General features: G+C 43.3%; 1 protein-coding gene across 12 annotated transcripts in view; it reads left to right on the plus strand.

Annotated features, from left to right (window-relative positions):
* The first annotated feature begins 3849 nt into the window (after window positions 1-3849).
* The window catches only part of ODF2L (outer dense fiber of sperm tails 2 like), a 55355-nt gene continuing 33153 nt past the window's right edge, over window positions 3850-26051 (plus strand). For 2 of the 12 annotated variants that reach the window (XR_007923562.2, XM_051856293.2), the window contains exons 1-4: window positions 3850-4062; window positions 19738-19945; window positions 22350-22467; window positions 23821-23943. Coding sequence is in view for 11 of the 12 variants with exons in the window: in XM_051856293.2 (XP_051712253.1) it covers window positions 19788-19945; window positions 22350-22467; window positions 23821-23943 (399 nt within the window). In the remaining variant the exon portion in view is untranslated. Of the gene's footprint in view, window positions 4063-4114; window positions 4280-19737; window positions 19946-22349; window positions 22468-23820; window positions 23944-26051 lie in introns of those variants that run through there. The other 10 variants (XM_070078131.1, XM_070078133.1, XM_051856294.2 and 7 more) reach the window with 9 other exon arrangements.

A 26051-nucleotide genomic window follows, 5' to 3' on the forward strand; every position in this document is an offset into this window, starting at 1 on the left:
AAAACTTTCTTGGTGATAAAGGTTTGTGGGTTCCGGACATTATTAGAAGTAATCTCTCAGATTTTGTGCAGTTCTCAAAGCACTTTTACACATCTTATCTAGTGGGTCACAGGAATTTATGAAGTCACCTGTGCAGATTATTTTAAAGAAGAGTAAAGGTGGCCATGCTTTCTGAGGACCATTTATATGAGGTCCTTCTTGGACACAAGGCTAAGATTTGGCTTATGGGTTCTCTATAAGCCATTCCAGGCATATCAGTGTACCATGCACTATAAACAGCTGGGTTCTGGTTGCACTCATTTGCTACTGGACCACATCAGGTCACTGAAATCTTTCAGCTTTGGGTTCATCACCTCTAAAATGAGGTAGTTAATCTCTCAGATTTAATGGCATTACTTTCCCTCACATTCTCCATCTCATTGCCACTAACTAGACGGATTACCTTGCACACACACACACACACACAAATACATTCTTCCCTCCAAAATTCACTAAAGCGAATAGAAAACTAGGAACTACTTTTAATGATAACTCAATAAAGAAAATGGGAGATAGGGTAGAATATCTCTCCTTTACAAAACAGGCATAAAGTTGCCTTCCATAAAATCTTTCTATACCTATTATGTACAGATTTAGCAACATATGGTATAAGATATTATCACCAATACTACCATTATTTTTCAGAGAAGAAAATAAGAAAAAGCAAAAATGTAGAAAAAATCATGGAGACTCAGAGAAAAGCTCACAGAAATAGAGGCCAGGGTCACTCATACTGTTGCATTCAGCTGGGAACACGGTTGGACCTTCACAGTCTACGACTCACCTTTGGCACCTCAGGTAGGTGACCAAAATGGCTGGAATCAGTAGGATAATTGAATTTCTCACATAGTAGCTGGCTTTCAAGAGAAGGAAGCAGAACTGGCCCAGCATCATTTTCACCACATTCTACTGGTCAAATTCAAGGGAAGAAGAATTGGACTCCACTTTTGAGGTGTGGGCATGGATTTCATATATATGAAAGTAGTTTTTTTTTTTTTATTTGACAGAGTTATAGACAGTGAGAGAGAGAGAGAGACAGAGAGAAAGGTCTTCCTTCCGTTGGCTCACCCCCCAACATGGCTGCTACAGCTGGCGCTGCGCCAATCTGAAGCCAGGAGCCAGGTGCTTCCTCCCGGTCTCCCATGTGGGTGCAGGGCCCAAGCACTTGGTCCATCCTCCACTGCCCTCCTGGGCCACAGCAGAGAGCTGGACTGGAAGAGAAGCAACCAGGACTAGAACCAGGCGCCCATATGGAATGCCAGCGCCACAGGTGGAGGATTAACCAAATGAGCCACAGCGCCGGCCCCCATATATATGTATGTATATATATACACACACACACACACAACTGTGGAATGTACAGTCAAGGTAAGTATCTTTACTTCCTCACATACTTAATATTTCTTTATGGCATAACATTCAAAATCTTACCTTCTAGATATCTTTTTATACAGAAATAGGTAAATATTTATAGCCACCCTACTGTGGAATAGAACCTCAGAACTTCTTACTGCGCTCTAGTTATAATTTACTATCCATTAATTAGCTCTCCACCCCCGCCCCCCAACTCCGGGGCTCCTCCCCATCCCCAATCTCTTGCTAACCATTAACACTTATGAGATCACTTTTTTTTTTTTTTTAAAGATTCCACATGAATGAAATCATGTGGTACCTGTCTTTTTGTGCTTGGTTTATTTCATTTAACATAATGAGCTCCAGTTCCCTCCACACTGTGGAGGCAAGAGTCCATCCTTCCTAGGAAAAAAAAAAAAAGATTCATCCTTTTTCAAAAATGTCTGAGTTGTATTCCATTGTGTATATGTACCAGTTTATCACATCATCATTAAAAATTTACTTTGTTGAGAAATTTTTATTCATTAAATATCTTTGATATACTTGTTTGCTATTTTTTATGCATTTGTGGCTATGAGTAAGGAAATCACAACTTCATCCAACATTGTACTGTTGTAGTCCTTGTGTGAATGTGTTGCTACTGAGTTCAATATTAGGTATGTAATGTTTTAAATGCTTTATATCTAGCAGTCAAATCTAATCTGCCACTTCTGTTTTGTAAATAAAATTTTATTGGCACACAGTGAACCTCCTATGTTTATGTGTTCTGTGTCTGTTCTGAGCAAATATGGTGGTAGAGCTAAATGGCGCTGTGGCATAATGGGTAAAGCATCTGTTTGAGTCCCAGGTACTCCACTTCTGATCCAGCTCTCTGCTACGGCCAGGGAAAGCAGTGGAAGATGGCCCAAGTCCTTGAGCCTCTGCACTCACATCGGAAACCAGGAAGAAGCTCCTGGCTCCTGGCTTCGGATAGGCTCAGCTTCGGCCTTTGCAGACATCTGAGAGTGAACCAGCAGATGGAAGATCTCTCTCTCTTCCTCTGTTTAACCATGCCTTTCAAATAAATAAATAAATCTTCAAAAAAATTAGCATGACAAACACCTACAACACCTAAATCATTTACTATCTGGCCTTTTACAGAAAAATATGCTTGCCCTTGCCTTAAATGATGTGGTAATTTTGATAGATTGTTTCATATGTGGTCAAAAGTGTTCAATGACATTTGGAAATATTGATCAGGATTTTTGGTGGACTAAAATGAAGTAATTTTTCCCATTTAAATAATAATAAGGGACCTTTCTGTTCACAAATTCACTATTCAACCAGATTTTAGGAATACATTAGGTTTAGATGAAGTGAGGGGCCATATTCACTTTGCCGGGACAACTTAGCTGAAATAACTAATTTGAGACACTTATGTAATCATTTTTAGGAAGTTTAACTTTAGCTCTCATGGATAGTTCCTCTTGAATGTCTTATAAAAGTGATTACAACTAATACCAGAGCAATTTAACTAAACACGCTAAAAGGAGCCTCACATCTGTTTCTTATTTCTGATTATGGGACGTTAGCCAGGTTAGCTAGACTCGTTAGGTTGGAGTTGGAAAGGCGCCTGGAATTGTTCTTGTTCCTTGCCCTAATGTCACCCTCCCGGGTCCCCTTCTTGGCCCCTTCACAACCCTTCAGCTCTCAATCCCCAGTGCTTTCCAGAAGCAGTCAGTGTGTTTATCCTAAGAGCTTTTTGCTGGACAATCACTGTGTTGGGGGAATAACAAGCATTGCTGGAACCTTCCAGGGGAGAGAGCCCACGGTGAAACCCACGAGGTAAAAGCATGAATGATCAAACTGCGTGGTTTGCAGTTGCTTCAGTTGTGAACTTAATACCCGAGTATGTTGGCGTACATCTCATAACATGAACATTAAGCAGAGGCACGGAATAAGCTTTCAATGTTTCAAAGTAAAATCTCGCTGTGCTTGCTCAGGAGTTTATAAACCATCCCAGCTGGCCGGGGCGCAAATACAAAGAATTTGAGACCTGGAAGACACCCTGGGGAACACTGTCTGGCTTTCTCCAGAGGAAAATACCCGAAGCCAGCGAAGGACGCCAGCCAAACAGTAATACCACAGGTTTACAACCAAGTTGCCTCCTGCTGCCGCTGCCTTCGCTTTTTCAAATTTTCCCTTTAAAAAAGCAATCGCAGGGATCTTCCTGCCGAGAGTCCAAAAATTCGGAATTGGCCTTAATTCCCCTTCTGGCCGGTTTCGGTTAACATCTTCGTTAACGACACCCAAGTGCAGCCCTTTTCGTTTAAAACAACAGCACCGCAAAAACCGAGTTTACCGGACGAGCGACGGAAACCCCGCCACTCGCGGGCCCCACCCCTCCCAACGGCCCGCATTGCAGGGGCGGTGCTTGCGCGTCCCCCCTCCAACCAATGGGCTGCGCCTGCTGCGCAGACGGAAGGGGCGGGGCGGCCGTTGCCACAGAAGCCACTCGCCGGTTACCAGCTCGGCTTTTGTCTCGCCGCACCTCTGAGGGCGCCCTCCCACCGTCAGCACTCCCAGAAAACCTCCGATCTGCCTCCTCGCATTCCCTGGCTTGCCATCCCCGTCTTCCACCCACGGCGTTGCCCCCGCATCCCGCTCCCTGCCAACAGCCGCAGAGCAGAGGTACGAGAGACGTGCTCCCGCCACCACCGTAGCAGGGCGTCAGCTTCGGCCGCGTCTGGGTGCCCTTTATAGCGCAGCCGCAGCGGGCTGACGTCACGGCGACGTGCGGACGCCGCGGCGGAGCCCTGGGCGTGACTTTAGAGGAGGCGGATTTGGTGTGGGAAAGATGGCGCGGAGCTGGTTGCGTAGGGCCGCCTTTGGCGGTCGCGAGGCAGAGGTTGGTGGTGGATGGAGGGAAAGGCTCTCCCGCCGCCGCAGAGCGGTACCTCAACCCGCTTCTGCGCTACCCTGCACTTCCCCGGGACCGAGAGCTGGGAAAAGGCCGCGAGGCTGATTACTAGGAAGGATGTGGACCCTGGGGCATCAAGGCAGGCCCACCGCTCGCTGCCTGGGTATGGCGGCGCAGCTTTCGGAGCCCTCGCCTTACTGTACCCGCGTACACGAGAAGCCCTGGGCCTTTCCTGCCCATGTTCCCTGGAGGTTCCAGCCCGGGTTAGAGACCCTTTATTGCTCGCGGTTTGCATGGCGTTCTGGAAAGTTCTGGTGCCCGCCTGTATTCAGCCCCAGCTCTGCCACTGATCTCGCCTTGTGGTCTTGGGCAGGTCACTTAACCTTGCTGACTTCAGTTTCCATATTTGTGAAATGGGGACAATGATAATCACCCTGGGGTGGTTGTAATGCGAGATGTAAATGCTGTACTACATGGGTGGCATTGAATATAAGCAGTTAGCGAGTGGTGTTAGTAAGAACCATAACCACCAGTCTGTTACTGGTCTTTGAAAGTGTGTTTCAGAACTTAACCTTTTTGATACAGGATAAGGTTTCAGGTGTCTTTGAATGAGGTTCATGGAGTAGTTTTGAGCACCACAATTGGTGTGTATTGATAGTGTAGTTTTTGTATCCCATGCACCCAGAAACATGAGAAAATGGTTTGTTAACAGTAATGATTGTGCTTGGTTTAGAGTGAACAAGACTCCCAGGGTTGAATATAGCAAGAAAGTTGAAATAACATCTACCCACTGATCAGGATTCTATTGAAAGTTAGTAATTCTTTTTCCCTGTGCTGTGATAGTAGGTCTTTGTCAACTTAAGACTTCATTGAAGGTGATTTGTAATAATTCTGCGAATAATAAAATGAAGGAATTGTCTTATAGAATTGACTCTATAAGATATCTCAGGCCTGGGGCAGGCCCTGTGGCCCAGCGGGTTAAACCGTGGCCTGCCGCTGCAGCATCCCACATGGGTACCCGTTTGTGTCCTAGCTGCTCCACTTCAAAGCCAGCTCCCTGCTCATGCGCCTGGGAAAACAGTAGAAGATGGCCTAAGAACTTGGGAGCCCCCACTCACGAATGAGACCTGGAAGAAGCTTCTCACTCCTGGCTCCTGGCTCCTGGCTTTGGCCTGGCCTAGCCAAAGTGGTTGTGGTCATTTGTGGAGCAAACCAGTGGATGGAAGATTCTCTAACTCTGCCTTTCAAATAAATAATTTTAAAAAAACACAAACTAATAACTCAAGCTTGCAGGTTATTTCAGGAATGGTAATTGATTCAGGATGATTATGATTTTTTTTTTGGAAGAAAAATTTTTGTAGATCTAGTGAGATCTTCTCACTAGACTGTTAACCCAGAGGGGCTTTATATTAAAACACAAACCAAAAACTGCCTGTAAGTGTTTCTGTTTTGTTTGAGCCTTGCCACAGCATTAGCTGGCAAAGGTTGTCCTTACCTTGAAGAGAAAACCAGGGCCCCCTGTGGCTGAGTCATTCTGTCAGGTGGCTAGTAAGGTTTAAGAACTGATGTTTGATGAGTGTAGCCGAGAAATCTCTCATTTTAATGTGCTGCCTTTGGATGATGGCATGGTTAAATTGTGTTTTAGGCTACCTGTACCCTCTTTAGGAAAGAAGGAAGGAAGGAAGGAAGGACGGAAGGAGATTTTTTAAAGCTTTTTCTTCATAGTGGCTTAAATTATTTTTTAAGCTTGGTGGAGCAATCCCTTAGGTCTTCACAGGTAAATGAGGTGTGGTACTCATATGTGATCACTTCTTCCTGTGCTGATTTGTTGTTTCAGTATTTAATTCTTAGTCCCTCATTATTTTTCTTGTTTCTGTCACCAGTAGAGACAATTTTCATTTGCTTTCTTCAGCATTTTTAATAGGAAAAGAATGTTGACATTTTATCGCTGTAGGACCCTAACAACCAGCTTTACTGCTTCCTCTCTCCTCCCCTCCATCTGTCTAGTTCTCCAAACTGTGACCATGTTGATCTTTTTAAAAAATGTGCCGGTGACCTGCCATTCCCCTTTTCAAATTATGTAAAGATCTTTCTTAACCTTTAGGAAGAAAAATTCAAGCCTTGGAGCTCTGCAGGCAGTCGGCCCCTCAGCCTGCATAGCCTCCTGTCTCACCACTTCCTCTCTTCCAAGTTATGTCCCCTCCCTGTTCCTTGCTCCTGCCAGTCTGTGGCCCCCTGCTGGAACACTGTTTCTGCTAGCTCAGACTTGTTCTTTTGCAGGACTCCATCAAGGTCCCACCTCTTCTGGGAAGTCTTCCCGGAGCCTGCCAGTTGGCAGTCGGAATCCTTCCATATGCTTTTTGTGACAGGTACACAGTTGCCAGTCACAGCTTTTGCACACAGGCAGTCACTGTTTACTCTCTTTAGACTTGCAGCCTGTGCCTCTGAGCAGCTCAGTCTCCTTCGTCCCTCACCTCTTGATCCTGAGCATTTTTCATTTATGAGTCTACAAGTGCAATTTTAGACCCTGACCCAGTAAAAGGCCAGTGTCTGTGGTACCTTCAACTTGTGTAGGTTTTGTAGTACCTCATAGCTTTTAATTCAAAACTGAATTCTGCCAATTCGTCACTTGCAATCTTGGGGAAACTATTTAACTTTTCCAAGATTTGGCCTTATCTATAATGTTTGCATTAAAAATATTATTTTCATTTATTTGAAAGAGACAGATCTCCCATCCTCTGGTTTACCCCTCAGATGCTCACAGCAGCCAGGATGGGGCTGGGATGAAGCTGGGAGCCTGGAACTCAATAGGGGTCTCCCATGTGGGTGGCAGGGACCCCTATTATGCCTCCCAGGATGTGCTTCAGCACGAAGCTGGAATTGGAAGGAGAGCCAGAACTCCAGCTCAGGCACTGGAACCCAGGTGCTCTGAAAGGGATACAGGTGTCCCAAGTGGTGTCTTGATGCAGTTTATACGGTCTGTCAGTGCAGTAAACAGTAGCAGCTGTCGTTGTGCTGAAGGGAAAGAATAAGTGTTACCTGGTAGAGGAAGCTGCCCTTCTATACACCTGTGGTTCAGTTCCTCCTGGGTAATTTCGCTCCATATGAGTTCCCCTTCATTTCAGATGTGTCCCGGTTTAAACAATACATGATTTGGTCTCCCAGCTTATAGTTGAGAATCTAACCTGTGCATTCGTCTGTGTTAGGTAATTAAAAAAAATTTTGTCAGATAGTTTTTGAAGACACATGGTGATGGGTTCATATTTGCTCTGACACAGTAGCACATTTAAAAGAAAACTAAAATGTGAGCATTTATGGAGCAATTAAATTCTGAATTACATTATTTTGACACTACCTTTAGTTATTTAGAGTTCTTGCTGGAATGGAGGGATCAGGGCAGTTTTTTGATAAGGAGTAAGGCTTGAGCCTTGAAATGCATACCCCACATTTACAGATCAGGTACTCTTGCTCTCAACTTTTCTGTTTATTTTACTCAATCTGCAGTCCATCTCTAAGTATAAATTACTCATTACTCTTTAGACAAGTTAACCACTCTGTATTAGAAAATGTTTTTTCCAACTTCAGTAGTTTTTACTCACTAGAGCTGTTTTTTCAGCTCTTATTATTTTTACTCTTTACCTGTTTCTACATTTTCTGTGTACTTTTTTATCATTGTATAATCCAGAATGTTATACAGTTACTTCTCTAATAAACTTTTGCCTAGTATCCAGAATAGTGGGAAAATAAAACAGCATTCCTGCATTTATTCTATGTTACCTGCTATTTCAAGGTGAATCTTTCAGTAGAAGTTACATGTTTTTGTTGGAAGCCAATGGAAATTTGTTTTCTAAAATTTGATGTCTGACAAACCAAATCTGTAGGATTCATACGCTTTTCTCTTCAGAGAGATTCATTTTAACTGAGTCTTTGTTTGAAGCTTGTTAGTTTATTTAGACTGACCTGCGTACCAGTGGTGGTCATGGGTTTATGATCTCCTTTGCCTGACCATGAGTAGCATCACTCTCCCCAAAAGCCATCCCTGAAATGCTTGTTGTTTGTCAAAATGTCACGTGGCTTACTGAGTGTAGCTGGATCACTTAATCCTTGAGCACTCCTGGAAAAAGCTTTGAATCTGCCTTTTGGTAGGGAGCTGATAAAGTTATCTCTGTATAGGAAATTTTTTATTTAAAACATTTTTAAAAAGATTATTTATTTGAAGCAGAGCTACAGGCAGACAGAGAGGTCTTCCATCCACTGGTTTCACTGTAAACAGTGGCAGTGGCTGGAGCTCAGCAGTTTGGAGCCAGGAGCCAGGAGCTGCTTCTGGGTCCCACGGTGGAGGTTTAATCCACTGTGCCACAGTGCTGTCCCCAACTATTTAAAACATTTAAAAATGTCAAATCTTTTTTCTTTTTAACATTTATTTATTTATTTGAAAGATAGAGTAACAAAGAGAAAGGGAGACAGAGGGTGATGTTCAGTTCTCTGGTTCATTCCCCAAATGGCTACGACAGAACTAGGCCAGGCTGAAGCCAGGAACCAGGAACTTCCTCTGGGTCTCTCCTATGGGTGGCAGGGGCCCAAGTGCTTCGACCAGCTTCTGCTTCTTTCCCAGGCCATTAGCAAGGAGCTGGATCAGAATTGGAGCCGCCAGGACTTGAACAGGCATGCATATGGGATGCTGGTGTTGTAGGTACGGTAGGCACCCTCCTAGAACACTGAAGAGGTGATGTGGCATTACCTGTAATTGACTGCTTCTGGAGAACCCCGTCTTAACCCTGTAGCATTCGAGCACCCAATTAGAATGTATGCTACCATTTAAGGAGGACAAAGGGAAATGTAAAAGGGAGCTGACAATAAGTATGTAAGGCAATGCCATGTTGCATTTCAGGCTCAGCCTTTGGATGTGAATCCGCTGAGCCAGTGGCAACACCAATAAACACTGCTTCCTGCTAAAAGCCTTGGTGTCCTGCCTCTCTGTTTAGGCATCCCACTAGATTTCTAGGAGCTTCTCTGAGGTTTGGAGATGATGTTTTCACCTCCCTTGTTGCTGGTGTATGGCCCCCAGGACACTGGGAGAGGTGATCTCACCCGGTGCCAGCAGACTGATCTGCAGGAGACTAACCCTTCATGTGTGCTGGGGGCAGGGCCCCTGGGAGCACCAAGGAGCCTGGTGAGGTGCAGGAACCAGCTAAGATAGTGCCATTCATCGGGCCGGTGAGGGCCCAGGTTCATTTTGGTACGCCTCCTCCCGACAGGCAGAAGGGGAGTCTGATCATCTAAAATTGCCCTATTAGTCTCAAACAAATTTTCTAAGGCACTGGGCTGTGGGTTCAAAATATCAATTGACTGTGAGTGGTGATTGAATAAGATTAGCTGAGGCCAAGTTCTGACTTAATGAAAGCCGAGTGAGTGTGGACTCTCGATCCATGGGTCCGTGGCTATCCCATATGGCTTAGGGCAGCCCCAGGCTGTCCGCTAGGTCTACAAACCTGGCCCAAGTCGGGCTTTTATACTGACCTGCCAAAGCTAAGAGGTACCTGAAATGTCTATGAGGAGAATCACCAGAAAAGGTTGAAGCGGTTTCTCACCTCTTTCCCTTCCTTCTTTGCGTGTGATTGTTATCTTTTAGAGGGAGGAAGTGGGTGACCAACTTAGGGTAAACCTACCCTCTAGAGTACATGATAAAAAATTTCCAAAAGGTATATCCAGGAAACTATGGTGTTAGACTGCCTCCTGGCAAACTGTGGACCTTCAGTGAAACAGATTGGCCTTCTCTCAGGGTGGGTTGACCTTCCAAGGGGTCACTAGATAAAGAACTAGTTAGCAAAATGTTTCAAGTCATCATGGGGCACTGTGGTCACCCTGACCAATTTTCCTGCATTGATTGCTTACAAGACAGTCCTCTCTTGACCACCTGGCTAAAATCTTGTTGGGAAGAGAACTGTAAAATCATGATGGCCCAGATGATAGCCCCTCAAAATGCCGACCAGAACCTAAGAAGCCCATTTTATCTGAGAAGCCAGAAGAGGTTTACCTTGCCTTATGCACCACTGTATCCTCTGCTAGCATCTGAACTTCCCACACCTATGGGAGGGACTGCCCCGGCAGCCAGAGCCTCGCCACAGGCTGTCCATGCCCCTGAAGCCACCCCTTTCATGAAGCTACTTGACATACCCCTGATAATAGCCACCCCAGTGCCACCAGTCCTAACTCATTATACTCCAACTGGGAAGTGCCAGGAGGACCCTACTGACAAGCCTCCCCTCTAAGAGATGCAAAAGTACCCTACAGATGCCACTGAAGGAAACTTGGGGCCCATCTATTATGATCATGATGCTTAGGTGTAAGGGGGACAATGCACCTTCATGTATTAGCCTTCTATCACCACTGAACTCCTGAATTGGAAGAAGAAACGCACCCCTCATTCACTGAGAAACCCCAGGTCATGATTGATCTGAGGCATTCCTTCATCCAGACCCACAAGCCCACTTGGACCAATTGCTGCCAGCTTCTTTTAACTCTGTTTAACAGTGAATAACACTGCCAGATCACCCAGGCCATGTTAAAAGGGTTAGAGCAACATGCCCCAGCAGGAATACTAAATGCCCAGGCTTATGCCCAGAAGTATTTTCCTGAGGAAGATCCCCAGTGGTACCCTAATGCTGGCCAGGAGTTTCAGATGTTCAAGGATTACCAAAAGGCCTTTTTAAGCAGCATGAAGGAAGGAGGGAAAAAGACCATAAATATGAATAAAACCTCCGAGGTACTCCAAGGACCTGGGGAAAGTCCAAGTCAATTCTTGGAGAGACTATGTGAAGCCTTCTGTCTCTACACCCCATTGACCGCAAAGCAGCAGAAAAATCAATGGATGCTCAATGCTGCCTTTGTTGACCAGGTCCAGGGAGACATCAGATACAAGCTACAGAGGTTGGAGGGCTTTGCTGGAATGAACACAAGCCAGCTGCTGGAGGTCACCACCGAAGTATTTGTCAGTGGCGATCAGGAAGCTCACTGGGAGGCTGACTAAAAAATGAAGCAAAAGGTGGATTTGTTTGCCACGACCCTAGTGAAATGGTTAGGGCTGTCCCAAAGAGGTGCTCCATGGGTCTAGGATGAGGCCAATGGAGAGGTCGACCAGAGGGACAGTGGCACCCAGAGGTCAGACTGGGATGAAGCTAGTGTGTCCATTGTCGCTAGGAAGGTCACTAGAAGAATGAATACCCTCAACATTTGGGAAAATATCCAATATCCTGCCCCCAAGAGTGAGTACAAGTGATCCAGGGATGCTACCAACCCATGCAATGACTGTTTGAGGTCCCTGAGGAAGACTTTACAGGCCTAGCTGCCATAGAGAATTATGAGGTAGACTAGGACAGACGGCTCCATTTTGGTAGGCCCCTAGGAGCCCATGGTCTGAATGACTGTAGGTGGCCGGCCCATTGACTTCATGGTGGACACAGGGGCAGAGCACTCAGTAGTGACTCAGTTATGAGCCCTCTTTCACAGGGACAGGCTACTATTGTGGGAGCCACAGGTAGCCGAGCTCATTGCCCCTTCTTACTGCCACAGCAGTGTAATTTAGGTGGCCATGAAATCATTCATGAATTCCTAAACCTCCCTGATTGTCCTGTGGCCTTAAAGGGTTAGAATCTATTGGGAAAACTACAGACCCAGATAAATTTCAGTTGCCACAGCCAAGCAGCTCTGACTCTGGGAAAACCAGAAGCAAAATCATGACTCTCAAGGTTCCCCAAGGAGAAGAGTGGCATCTCTATATCCTCCTAGAGGAGCCACAGCAGAGACCTGAGCCTCCCTTTAAGGTGCCTGGAGTATGGGCTGAGGACATTCCCCCTAGACTGGTAGCACGAAAGCCAGGGGTTGAGCCCACCCTCCAGAGATAGTATTTCCTCCCTGGCAAGACACAAATTGTGATCCAGAAGACTAGGAATCACCTGGAAGTTACATGTGGCCTATTGGCCCCAGGGCTCAGGAAAAGTGGAATGAATGAACTGAAGTCTCAATACACAGTTGAGTAAATTGTCCCCAGAGACCCACCTATGCTGGAATCAACTGTTACCAATAGCTCTGTTAAGAATTAGGTCTAGCCCTACCTAGCATACAGGGTTCTCTCCTTTTGAAATCCTTTATGGGTATCCTATCATCCGGGGAGGCAACCTAACCCTGAAGCAACAGATGCAAGCCCTTGCCTGAACCCTGTCTTCCATGCCTCACTGGTTTAGGGAACGAATGTGAACTTAACTGCAGACACCCACCCCTTTAAGCCAGGAGATGCTGTGTGGTTAAAGGAGTGGAACGTTCAGCCCCTAAAGCACTTTGGAGAGGTCCATTCACCATTTTGTCCACCTCAACTGCAGTTAATTTTGACAAGGTAGTACCTTGGATCCAGCACAGCAGGGCAAAAACAGCCTCTCATGACCAGGCATACATCCCTGAGAGCTTGCTTGGAGGTTCTAGCAGGGGAGCACAGCTACTGGTATACCCTTGACCGAAGACGGGGAAGTTTGTCCTCTTCGACTGAGCGCACAGCTTTGGGAGGGATGTACATGGAGTGGTGAGGGAGGAAGTGGACACCCGCCTGGCCAGCCAGATTGGCCGAATCAACCCTGGCGATCAATGGGGTGACAGATATCGCAGCTGGATTGCCCTCACATCCAGGAGTACATCCCTGATTCAGCTGCAGTTTGTGGCATAAGTGAGCCACAATCCAAGACTCCTGAGAACAGTAGCCCTGCTTTGGTCACTCTGGAAGCTGACCAGTCTATACACAGTGGAAGCTTGAGGAACCAACAGCCCCACGACCTACAAGATGGATAGTCTATTCTTAGCTTTTGTGACTGTAACTATGGTCTTATTTAGGTACCCAATGGACTCTGGACCCCTATCCTGTGACTCATGTATTTGCATAACTCTGTCAGGTCAGCTGTCATCATTACCCTACTTTTTCATACCCCTTTCTCTTGCCATGGAACAGTCTCAGGGACCTGCAGACATAATAGGACCATCTATTCTATCTGCAAACAAGGGGATCAGTACATTTGTTTCAGCCCACAGTACTCCACGAATGAGGAGTGGCTGGAGGCTTGGGGCTTCAACAGTACAGGTCAAATAATTAACTGAACCTGGATCACTAATCCAAAACGGCCAGGGGTGCAGCCCCTCACATGTTATCAAGAGTGGAACTCTACGTTGGGAACAAGAATACTGGCTCAATGATAAATACATATGGGATCAGCCTCAGACTTGCTCTAGTTGCTATGTTTTTTTTTTTTTTTTTTTTTTTTTTTTTGACAGGCAGAGTGGACAGTGAGAGAGAGAGACAGAGAGAGAAAGGTCTTCCTTTTGCCTTTGGTTCACCCTCCAATGGCCGCCGCTGCAGCCGGCGCACCGCGCTGATCCTGGCAGGAGCCAGGAGCCAGGTGCTTTTCCTGGTCTCCCATGGGGTGCAGGGCCCAAGCACCTGGGCCATCCTCCACTGCACTCCCTGGCCATAGCAGAGAGCTGGCCTGGAAGAGGGGCAACCGGGACAGAATCCGGCGCCCCAACCGGGACTAGAACCCGGTGTGCCGGCGCCGCAAGGTGGAGGATTAGCCTATTGAGCCACGGCGCCGGCTCTAGTTGCTATGTTGATAGCTGGTCTTACTGTCCTTATTAGAGTTGTGTTTCATGGGCCACTTGGCAGGGTACAGACAAAACAGTCCTCCTCCAAAAGGGTGTTGCCACATCAAATGTCAGTTGAGGGCTTGTAATCCTGTTAACTTCACCATCCTTAACCTGGAGGACTCTAGATGCAAAACTGGCCATCAGATTGGTGTATGTATCTATGGATGAGGCACAGACCCTGGGACCGCATTACATTTCAAGAGGGTTATGGTCCCACAACCAGGCTTCATCTCATAAGGTCTTTCATTCCTTTTACAAGGAAGTGAAAAGTACCCCCCCACCCCCACCCCAAACTCTGCCACAACAAAATACCTGTTCCTGGCCTTGGCAGAAACTATATCTCAATCTCTAAATGTCTTCTTGCTATATCTGTGGGGGGACCAATTTGGGGGATCAATGGCCTTGGGAGGCTAAGGAACTAGACCCTGGCAAGCTCTACAATGAAACAAAGTCTCCCCACTCAACTGTTGGTGTTTGGCTTCTCAAAACCTCAATTACTAGAAAATACTGTCCTGCCTAAAGAGGAGGACAGTTTATTTATTTATTTTTTGACAGGCAGAGTTAGACAGTGAGAGAGACAGAGACAGAGACAGAGGTCTTCCTTTTTCCATTGGTTCACCCCCCAACTGGCCACTACAACTGGCGTGTTGCGCCAGTCCGAAGCCAGGAGCCAGGTGCTTCCTCCTGGTCTCCCATGTGGGTGCAGGGCCCAAGGACCCGGGCCATCCTCCACTGCCCTCCCGGGCCACAGCAGAGAGCTGGACTGGAAGAGGAGCAACAGAGACAGACTCCAGCACCCCAACCGGGACTAGAACCTGGGGTGCCGGCGTTGCAGGCAGAGGATTAGCCAAGTGAGCCACGGCGCCGGCCAAGGAGGATAGCTTAAACACTCAGTTAGAAACCTGACATGCCTGGGTCAAAAATCCTATAATGCAACTACCCAGAAAGCCCAGTGCTGGGCATCTCCAAACCACACAAAACCAATCCCCACCCCTTGTCCAATTTCTCTGACCTAAACAGGCCTAGACAACCTCACCACAAACATTGAGTGGCAGGCCCCAGGGGGACTCTACTGGATATGTGGAAAGGCTGCCTATACTAATCTAGCCCAGTGCTGGTCTGGATCTTGTGTGCTGGAGACCATCTGCCTCTCTATTCCCACCAGTTAAAGGAGAACATTTGAGAATCCTTGTATATGAGCACTGAGGGGACCAGGGAGCCAATTGGTGACTGGAATGATGACCTATAACCCCTGAATGAATAATCCACTATTAGGGACCTGCCACTTGGGCAGAGGATGGGTCCTACAGGTACCATACTCCTATTTACAACCATATCATCATGTTACAAGCTGTTGTTGAAATCATAACTAATGCTCAGCAGGTTAGAGCTCTGGCCTGTAGTGCCGGAATCCCATATGTGGGCCGGTTCAAGTCCTGGCTGCTCCATTTCTGATCCAGCTTCCTGCTAACACGCCTGGGAAGGCAGTGGACTTTGGCTCAAATCCTTGGGCCCCTGGACCCTCGTAGGAGACTCAGAAGAAGCTCCTGGCTCCTGGCTGTGGATCAGCTCAGCTCCAGCCGTTGTGGCCATTTGGGAAGTGAACCAGTGTATAGAAGACCTCTCTCTCTTGTCTCTGCCTCACTCTGCAACGTCTTTCAAATAAATAAAAATCTTTCTTTCTTTTTTTTTTTTTAAAGAAATTATAACTAATGAGACTGCAAGAGCTCTCACTGTATTGGCCAAACAACATACTAAAATGTGCAATGCTTTAGACTACTTGCCTGCTTCTGAGGGAGGAATTTGGGAAAAATTAAACCCTGAGCAACTGCTGCCTACAGATAGATGATGAGGGCAAGGTCATAGAGGAAATCACGGATCAAATGAGAAAGTTTTCAAACATCCCAGTCCAGACCTGGAAAGGCTGGAACCCTGGGAAACTCTTTGGGGGATAATGTTCAACTTTTGGGGGATTCAAGACCCTCAAAAGTGTTATAGTTTTAATTTTGGGGGCTTGCCTGATTCTACCTTGCCTGGTGCCCCTGGATGTAAGATCTATCTCCAGCCTCATTAAGGCCAGGTTTGAAAGAAACAGCTGCACATGTCTGGATGATATGAATGTGGTAGGAACCTTCCCAGAACAAAGAAGAGGTGATGTGGCAATACCAGTAACTGTGTATGCCTGTGCAACCCTATCTCAACCCTGTAGCATTAGAACACCCAATTAGAATGTATGTTACTATATAAGGGGGACAAAGAGACTGAAATGTAAAAGCAAGCTGACAAAAGGTATGTAAGGCAACACCCTGCTGCATTTGGGGCTCAGCCTTTGGATGTGAATTTGCTGAGCCAGTGCCGGCATGAATAATCATTGCTTCCTGCTAAAAGCCTTGGTGTCCTGCCTCAGTTTGTGCATCCCACTGTACAGGTGGTGGCTTAACCTGCTTAACCTGCTGTGACACAACACTGGCTAAACTGGCAAATCATTTAATTTGATCATTAAATCTGTGTACAAAATCTGTTTTTATTTCACCACTAGCAAGTACAATGCATGTGTCAATTGGCAATATGTTCCATGTCATTGAAAACATTTTGTGCAAACGTCTGCTTTTCCACACAAGAATATATTTGGTTCAATAAAATGATAGTGTGTCCTGTAAAGGTCGGACTTTTTTATGGTATAGAAAATCTTTACATTTTTGTAGACTACATAGCTATTTTTAGTTACTATATTATCATAACACAAAAACAGTGGGATACTTTCAAATTGCTGAATAATATTTCTCCTGGAGAATATTATTGTTGATAATTTTCATGGAAATATCTGAAACTTATGTGGTTCTCTGGTTTTGAGAAATCAGTAAGAATAACATTAGAAATTTGTGCTAAAGGTCACTTTAAACTCCCCATTTTTACTATGTGTTTTATTTATCCCTTATGATAAAACACAGTTACCACGTTATAGGTGATGAAGCAGAAAAATTTTCTTTTACAATTTCATTTTAAGATAAAAGGGAATTATATGTATAGCTGCCAATGGCCCACAAAGCCAAGAAATCATTTGAAATATGCCACACTGAATCCTCTTATATTTTCTTGTTTCTTTTTGTAGTTTTTAAAAAAATATATTTATCTTACTTGTTTGAAAGGCAGAGTTACAGAGATAGAGGGACAGACAGAGAGACAGACAGAGAGACAGACAGAGAGGGAGAGAGAGAGAGAGAGAGAGAGAGAGAGAGAGAGAGAAAGAGATCTTCCATCCATTGGTTCATGTCCCACATGGCCTCAATGGCCAGGGCTGGGCCAGATCAAAGCCAGGGAGCTGGTCCAGGCTGAAACCTGGAGCCTGGAAATCCATCAGGGTCTCCCTTAATGGGTGGCAGGGGCCAAAGTACTTGGGCCAACCTCTGTTGCTTTTCCAGGTGTATTAGCAGGGAGCTGGATCGTAAGTGGAGCAGCCAGGGCTCCAACCATATGGGATGCCAGCATCCCAGGGGGCAAACTTAACCCATTGTACCACAGCACTGGTCACCCTGATATTTTCTACAAATTGAGGATCTTTATTCTCTTTTAGTGTTTTTAAACTTTTATTCCAAATTTAGAAACCACTTTTTAAATTTTTTATTTATTTATTTATTTTTTCATTTGACAGGTAGAGTTATAGACAGTGAGAGAGAGAGACAGAGAGAAAGGTCCTCCCTCCATTGGCTCGCCCCCCAAATGGTCACTACGGCTGGAACTGTGCCTATCTGAAGTCAGGAGCCAGGTGCCTCCTCCCGGTCTCCCATGCAGGTGCAGGGGCCCAAGCACCTGGGCCATCTTCCACTGCCCTCCTGGGCCACAGCAGAGAGCTGGACTGGAAGAGGAGCAACCAGGACTAGAACCTGGTGCCTATATGGGATGCCGGTGCCGCAGGTGGAGGATTAACCAAGTGAGCCACGGTGCGGGCTCCTAGAAACCACTTTTCTTTGAACAATTCCTGAGAAGATGAATAAGTCAGAAACAAGACATGTTGAGGGACTCTAAACCTGTGTCCTGTCCATCACTATTGCTTCCCTGTTACAAGGCTTGTGGATGCTGTGGATTCAAATGTAAGACACTCTTCCTTGAGGCTTCAGTCCATGGAGAGACACGTATTTAAACAAGATAAATCCCAGCTCCTTTCTGAGGGGTAGCTGTTGCAACTGAATACGTTAGTATCTGGTAGTTCTCTTGATTGCAGTCACTCATCAAGAGCTTGTTCTGGGGACAGCGTTGTGGCTCAGAGGGTTAAGCTACAGCCTGCATTACCAGCATCCGATGGCATGCCAGTTTGAGTCTCAGCAGCTGTGCTATATGTTGTTTTCGCAGTTTCTTGGGGTCTCAATGGCTGGTATTGTTATAGAAACCTGGGGTGGGAAAACTCCCTTCGTTCAGACAAGCACCAGAGAGAGTGGAGGATCCAAGCAGTTTATTAACGCGAGTGGGCTCAGTTGAGAAATGAGCAACAATCCCAAATTTCTTACAGTATTTATAGGTTCATCAGCATCATACCTTAACTGTTACAGCATTGGTGGGCTTAAATTGCAGCCTACGTGACTTAGGACCACACTTCCGATGATCGTTGGGTCCAATATGTTTGTAAAAGAGATACCAAGGGCAGATTTCTTAGAACATATTTATGTCTGGAGTTACAGAAGCAGAATTTAGGACATCTTTCCTCCCTAGACAAGATCCCAGTGCGCAGCTGTCTCACTAGTTAATTGCAAGCAGCCACTTTTCACGGTTAGTGTTGGAGGGGGTGGTCTGCTTTTCTTTATTTGTCTCTGGTTGTGGCTGTATTTCCTCTACAGTATTTAAAAAATGTACGGATGCATTTCATTGACTTTAATTTTCAGACAGAAATAAATACAATTTTAGTAGATATTTTGGAAGTTTTCTTAATTGTGAATTCAAGTTTGTAAATAATTTTCAACCTGTAATTTAATACCTAAACTATTCAGGGTTCTTGGACAAAATTTATTTTGTAATTACAGAAATATAAGACTCAATCATAAAGGGGTAAATATCTGAAAAAGCTTAAATAAGATTGTTGACTTTGTGTAAACATAAAATGAAGTCAGGAAGACACATTGCTGTGTTATCAGAGTTGATGGTTGCTAACCTCTTAACTCATTGCTTACAATGAAGCACTTTTGAAGACATTTGTCAATTTTCACATTTCCAAAATAACATCTCCAAGTTTGAGCGACAAGAATTAGAATATTTTAATAACATTTGGAAATAATGTCATCTGTCTATTTTCATTGTCACTGAAGAATATCCTAGCCTGAGGTCTATTTTTGGAAGAATATCCTATCTGCTTTATTTTCAAGAGTATGTTGCATTTCTACTGTTCCAGGTGTAGGTAAAATTTATGTCTTACCGGACAGGCTTAAAGGAACTGATGACAACAGTCACCCCATGGTGTTTATATTCTTCTTGTCCCACTGAATTAATATTGCAATACTTGAAGAAATAGACTAGGAAAGATTTCTGCACCCTGTAATTGCGTAGAAAACAGTGTGCTTTTGGGGAGCAATGTATGACAAATGGCAATTGTTGAATGGTTGTGCTGTGTAATTTTTATACTATTTTATTTACTATAACAATACTTGTTGTAAGTTGTCTTTGAAATGTTATTCTCTTATTGACAGGATCTTTTATCATTTATCATAGAGTAATGACAGAAAAAAAATCGTTACCAAAATGATTTCAGTAACTAAAATATTTCCAACTTTCAGCTTACGTGGAGAAGTTGTGGAAACCATCTATAATTCTGCTTACTGAATTGATGGAGAAGTCTACAAATGATGGAAATCATTCAGAAGAATTCTCGGACTATCTCAAAAATAGATCAGAGAGTGAATGTTTACCACCGTCTGCCAGTGAAAGCCATCTCATCTGGTACTCACCTCAATATCAGGGGCAATTGAATTCTCTGATTTCAGGGTATTATTTTGTCCATAAAGTAAATTATTTGAACCAAATGCAGTGTTTTCTCAAGGATATATTCTTTAAATCTAGAATTCATTCATTAAAATATATTTATTTAGTCTTATCACAAATTTACTCAGCATAATCCAGCAAGTTTTACTTGAATATTAATGAAAGCAATTAAAATTGAAAACTTACCTATTAAGAATTTATAAAGCTTTTTGACTAAGGCAGATGAAAATATAAATATTATAAAGTATTGGAAACATAGTTGAGCACTAATTTACTGTCATTTGATATATAAGGGAGCTTCAAAAAGTTCACAGAAACTGTATGTTATCTTTTAATTCCTTTTGTCCATGAATTTCTGAAACCATCTGGTGTTGGTGTACTCGAATAACAAATGCTTACCATATTTTACTTATTTAGAATGAGGAAGACATTTATTATTATTTATATGAATTATTGCTGCTGCCCTCACCTCCCCCAGTGATAGTCTTAAAATCCATTATCATCACTGTAGTCCACTTCTGGTTTAACTTCTTACAATTGAAAATTAGATTTTGTCAAATATAACCATTCCTGACTTTGCCCATGGTTTTTAGTAAGGGACAAGTTAATTTATAGCCAGAATCTTCTTAGGTCTGTTATTTGGATCCAGTAGTGCTCAAGGGCACAATCCACTTTTTTGACAAATCCTCTAGGACACATGCCGTTAACATGCCATTGTCTCACGTTCTGTAAAGAAAGAAAATGCTGCCAATTAAAGAAAGACACAGGGACCGATGCTGTGGTGTAGCAGGTGAAAGCTCTGCCTGGCAACACAAGCATCCCATAGGAGCATGAGTGCCAGCTTCTGCCTGGCCCAGCTCTGGCCGTTGCAGCCAGGTGAGTGAACCAGCAAATGGAAGATCGATCTCTTTCTCTGTCGCCCTCTCCCTCTCCCTCTGTCTAGCTCTGCCTTTCAAACAATAAATAAAAAAAAAAGACACAGTGCTTCCATATCACTTGGAATCGTATTTATAAGTATTGGAAAGGCTCTTTCAAACTTGGTTATACATAGATGTTTAACCAAAAAACTCTTGTAATTACATGAAAGCAAAATGTAAGTGGAATACATTCATTAAGACACTTTTTGACTCAAAGTTGTCATTATTAAGAGTCCTGGTGTTAACGGTGTTTCTTTGAAGCATCTTTAAATGAAGGAGAAGTTTTGGATGCTGAGCTCTTCGTTACAAAATACAGCAAGCCTGCTTCTGGAATGTCACTCTCTGCTTTGGGCTCTGCCACCCAAGGGGTTAGAAAAGTAGCGCAGCCCTTTCTGTAGGCTAGTCAAAGCTCGGGAACCCATTCTGTCAGTTTTGAGTGTGTACACACAGGCGGGGCAGGGCTGCCGCCTGGCTGATGAGGATGATAAGACACATCCTGCTTTCAGGTTGTACAGCGTGACTGAAAAAAAAAATCTTATGTTATTAATACACGGTAGTATCTAGGGAAAGCAGAGATCATTAGTTTTATTTTGAATGGGGATATCCTAAAGCCAAAAGTGAAGGATTTTCTGTCTCCAAAGAACTTTCGTCTTTTTGTAGTCCACTTGTGTAGCTTATTAATTCTTCTGGAGGAAGTTTTTGTGCAGAGCAAAAAAGAAAAGGATTGGGAATCTAGAAAGATAATTTTTTTTTTGCATTTGGAATAAGGGAGAAGAAAATAAAGGAGATAAATATAAGCAGCTTCAAAAAAGTTCATGGAAAATTCACATCACATTAAAAAAAGTTTATTTTTATCTACTTAGGAGGAGAGGAAGAGAGAGAGAGAGAACCATCCATCTGCTGGTTAATACCCTGGACACCCACAAAACCCATGGCTAGACCAAAGCTAGGAATCTGGAACTCTATCTGGGTCCTCCCACATTGGGGACAGGAACTCAAGTACACAGGCCGTCATCTGCTGCCTCTCAGTGCATTAACAGGGAGTTGGACCAGAAGCAGAACAGTCAGGATTCCAGCTGATGCTTCTGTATGGAACACAGTCGTCCTAAGTAGCTGTTTAACCCACTGCGCCACAGCGCCCACCTCCACGTTATTTTTTAATTCCCCCTTTCCAGTCTCTTTGAAGTCCCTTTCACACAAATTCTCTTATAAACCAGAAAGGAAATATTATCAAACATAGAATAGTTAAACATTACTTTTATTGGTCTTTGTGTTTTATATATCTTTAACATTTAAAAAATAATTTTTCTGAGAATAGAAAGAATAGAAAAAATAAGAAAATATGGGGAAAACGTATTTTTGGTGACAATTTACAACTGCATTTTGCAGGAATTTTACAGAATGGTACTATTTAATCAGGCTATGGTATATTTACATTGAACGTTTATGTGACAGATTTAACTTAATTTTATTTGTGTGTTTGTAACTAGCCCAAAGCAGGATAACCTCAATGAAAAGGCTGAATTGAAAGCAACACCTACAGCTTCTTCTGTAGAATTACTTTCGCCGTTACTTAAAGATACCCTTGAAAAGATTGGTTTTGAAAATGTGAGTATTTGACTCGTAACATCTGATAAGATGAAAAGCTAATATAATACTCAGCGTGCATTAATTGAGATTTCATATCCTAACTAGCTATACACATACAGATATTTGATACCAAAATATCTGTATGTGTTCTTTATTCCTGTGTCATTAACTGTAATTCTTTTCCTAAAAGATAGTACCAGGCACACACCTGATAAGATGCTTATAAGCTGGACACTATATATTTGGTGCTTGACTTAGCTAACACTTGAACTGGAAAATCAGTTTTTCTCAGTTGTGAATGTAAAACTTAAGTCTGAAGGATGAAATATATCTATTTCCTATAGTGTTATTTGGAGTAGAAAACCACTTTTAAGAATTTCATGGGCAGGTGTTTGACGGTTGGCGTGCCACCTATACGGCCCGCATCCCATATTGGAATGCCCGGATTCTGGTCCTGGCTCCCTTGCAATCCAGCTAATGTGCACCCTGTGAGGCAGCAGATGATGACTCAAGTACTTGAGGCCCTGCTACCTGTATGGGAGACCTGAATTGAGTTCCCTGCTCCTTGCTTCAGCTTGGTTTATGCCTGGCTGTTGTGAGCATTTTGGGAGTAAACCAGTTAAGAGTTAGCCCTGTCTCTGCCTTTCTCTTTTAGTCCTTCTGCCTTTCAAATAAATGAAAATAATTAAATAAATAAATGAAAATTATAAAATCTCCATTCTTTAAAAATATAATTTCAGCTTACTAAAATTTGAGTTAGGAACAAAAACTAGTTGGTATCTTCTAACTTTTTATTGAGTAAATATCTGAAATACTTTCAGAGTTTAAACCCTAATTTTTTTCTTATGATTTTTTTTCTTTTTAAAGATTTATTTATTTATTTGAAAGTCAGAGTTACACAGAGTGAAGAGAGGCAGAGAGAGAGAGGTCTATAATCTGCTGGTTCACTCCCCAATTGGCTGCAACAGCTGGAGCTGCACTGATCCAAAGCCAGGAGCCAGGAGCTTCCTCTGGGTCTCCCACATAGGTGCAGGGCCCCAAGAACCTGAGCCATCTTCCACTGCTTTCCCAGGCCATAGCAGAGAGCTGGATCGGAAGTAGAGCAGCTGGATCTCGAACCGGAGCCTATATGGGATTCTGGCACTGCAGGCAGCAGTTTGGCCCCAAACCCTTATTTTGATTTCATTTTAGTTTAATATGCTATTGTTAGAGTTCCCATTGCTATTAGTAAACTTGGCAGAATTTCCTATTACTGCATGTAAGAGAATTATTTTGTTACTAGAGAAAGATATTTTTAATAATACCATATTTTAGATTGTATGACTTAATGCTATGTATCAAAATGTGTGTGTGGTTCTTGTATTTTGGCAGGCTGATCTTTCTGCATCTAATTTGAAGATTGCTAAACAGAAGGAAATATTAACCAAAGAATTAGACACTTTCAAACCCGCAAACGTAGCTTTAGACCATCTTAGAAACACAGACTACAAACAAGTAAGGCATCTATACTAAGCACTCACTTAATAGAGATATTTCTCATTTAAGGGGTATATTAGTTTTCAAACTATAAACATTAAAATATTGATATTTGAAATGCTAACAATTCTTTGGATTTTTTTTTTTTTTTGACAGGCAGAGTGGACAGTGAGAGAGAGAGACAGAGAGAAAGGTTTTCCTTTGCCGTTGGTTCACCCTCCAGTGGCCGGCGCGGCCAGCACTGTGGCAGGCGCACTGTGCTGATCTGATGGCAGGAGCCAGGTACTTCTCCTGGTCTCCCATGGGGTGCAGGGCCCAAGCACCTGGGCCATCCTCCACTGCACTCCCTGGCCACAGCAGAGAGCTGGCCTGGAAGAGGGACAACCGAGACAGAATCCGGTGACCTGACCAGGACTAGAACCCGGTGTGCCAGCACCGCAAGGTGGAGGATTAGCCTAGTGAGCCACGGCGCCGGTCTGGATTTTTGTTTAAAAGGACAGTCATTACTACTTTTAATGTTACATAAATAGTTCTATATGAAACAAATATAAAATAAAATACAATATAAAAAATATAAAAACCATGTTTTTTATAAAAATTTTCTATATCAAAAACTTATTACTTGTTATCCTCCATTTAGCCAATTATAATAAAATACTCTTAAATGTTACTCCTATGTACATTTTCTTTATATATACATATTTCAATGGTTTTATTGAGATACAGTTCAGTTCTCCCATTTAAAGTATACAATTCAGTGGTTTTTAATATATTCAAAGAGTTGTGTAGCTATCACCACAAAGTTTTAGAATAGTTTTATCACTCCGAACAGACCCTGAACACAAACCATCCCACCCATACCTCCTTCAAAGAGCCCTAGGCAACCCTTATTTGCTCTGTCTACTCTCTCTTTCTCTGGATTTGCCTGTTCTGTATATTTTATATACAAGGACACTGTGATAATATGGTTGTTTGTGACTGCCTTGTTTCAGTTAGCGTAACGTTTTCAGGGCTCATCCACATTGTAGCTTGTGTTAGAACGTGACTGCTCTTCATTGCTGAGTGTAGTCATGGTGTGGGTGTGCCACTGTTACATTACCATTTACAGTGGCTGGACCTTGGCATCATTTCTGTTTTTGGCTATGATGACTAATTCTGCTGTGAACATTCAATTTTCAAAGCTATGGTGTAGATTTATGCTTTCACTTCTCTTGGCCGTATGTGTAGGAGTGGAATTGCTTGGTGTACTTATAAAGATTGAGTATCTCTTATCCAAAATGTAGGGAGACAAAACTGGTTTATATTTTTGGATATTTATATATACAAAATGAGATATCTTGGGGATGGGACAAATATAATAAACACAGAATTCAATTATGTTTTATATACACTTTATACACATGTATTTTTAGTGTACCAGCTGTTTCTAACTCATTGCATAAGGTTAGGTGTGGGATTCTTCACTTGTGGCATCATGTTGGTGCTCAAAAAGTTTTGGTTTTTAGAGCATTTCAGTTTTCAGATTTTTGCATTGAAGATGCTTACGTGTGTTAAACACTATTAATTTTGTTTTTTTATATCTTGTAGTCTTTTGTTCTATATATGTAAATATATGTGTATTATTTTAGAAAGACAGGATGCTTCTATTCTTATTGCTTTGGAACTTGACTTTTGTCCTAAACACTGTATCATCAATTTTTTTTATATGAAATATTTTCTGAGTAGGAAGGAATCTTAATCTGAGCTCTCTGGAGCCTTGCAGAGTCCATGAGCCCTGTGAAATTGTGGGTTATATAATTATATGTGAGTAAGTGCTTTCGGATGAAAGGATGTTGTAGCTTTCTCACATTCTCAAGCAGGAGTCCATCCCTCAGAAGTGAATGAGCGTTCTTCCATTGAAAATGACTACACTGAAGTCTGTTACTAATTTGCTCTAAATCTTTAAGATTTCTTTTTTCTTTTTTTTTCTTTTCTTTTTTTTTTTTTTTTTTTGACAGGCAGAGTTAGAGACAGAGAGAAAGGTCTTCCTTCCGTTGGTTCACCCCCAAAATGGCCGCTATGGCCGGCACGCTGCACTGATCCGAAGCCAGGAGCCAGGTGCTTCCTCCTGGTCTCCTATGAGGATG

Source organism: Oryctolagus cuniculus, chromosome 7, assembly GCF_964237555.1.
Source record: "Oryctolagus cuniculus chromosome 7, mOryCun1.1, whole genome shotgun sequence".
Classification (NCBI taxonomy): Eukaryota; Metazoa; Chordata; class Mammalia; order Lagomorpha; family Leporidae; genus Oryctolagus; species Oryctolagus cuniculus.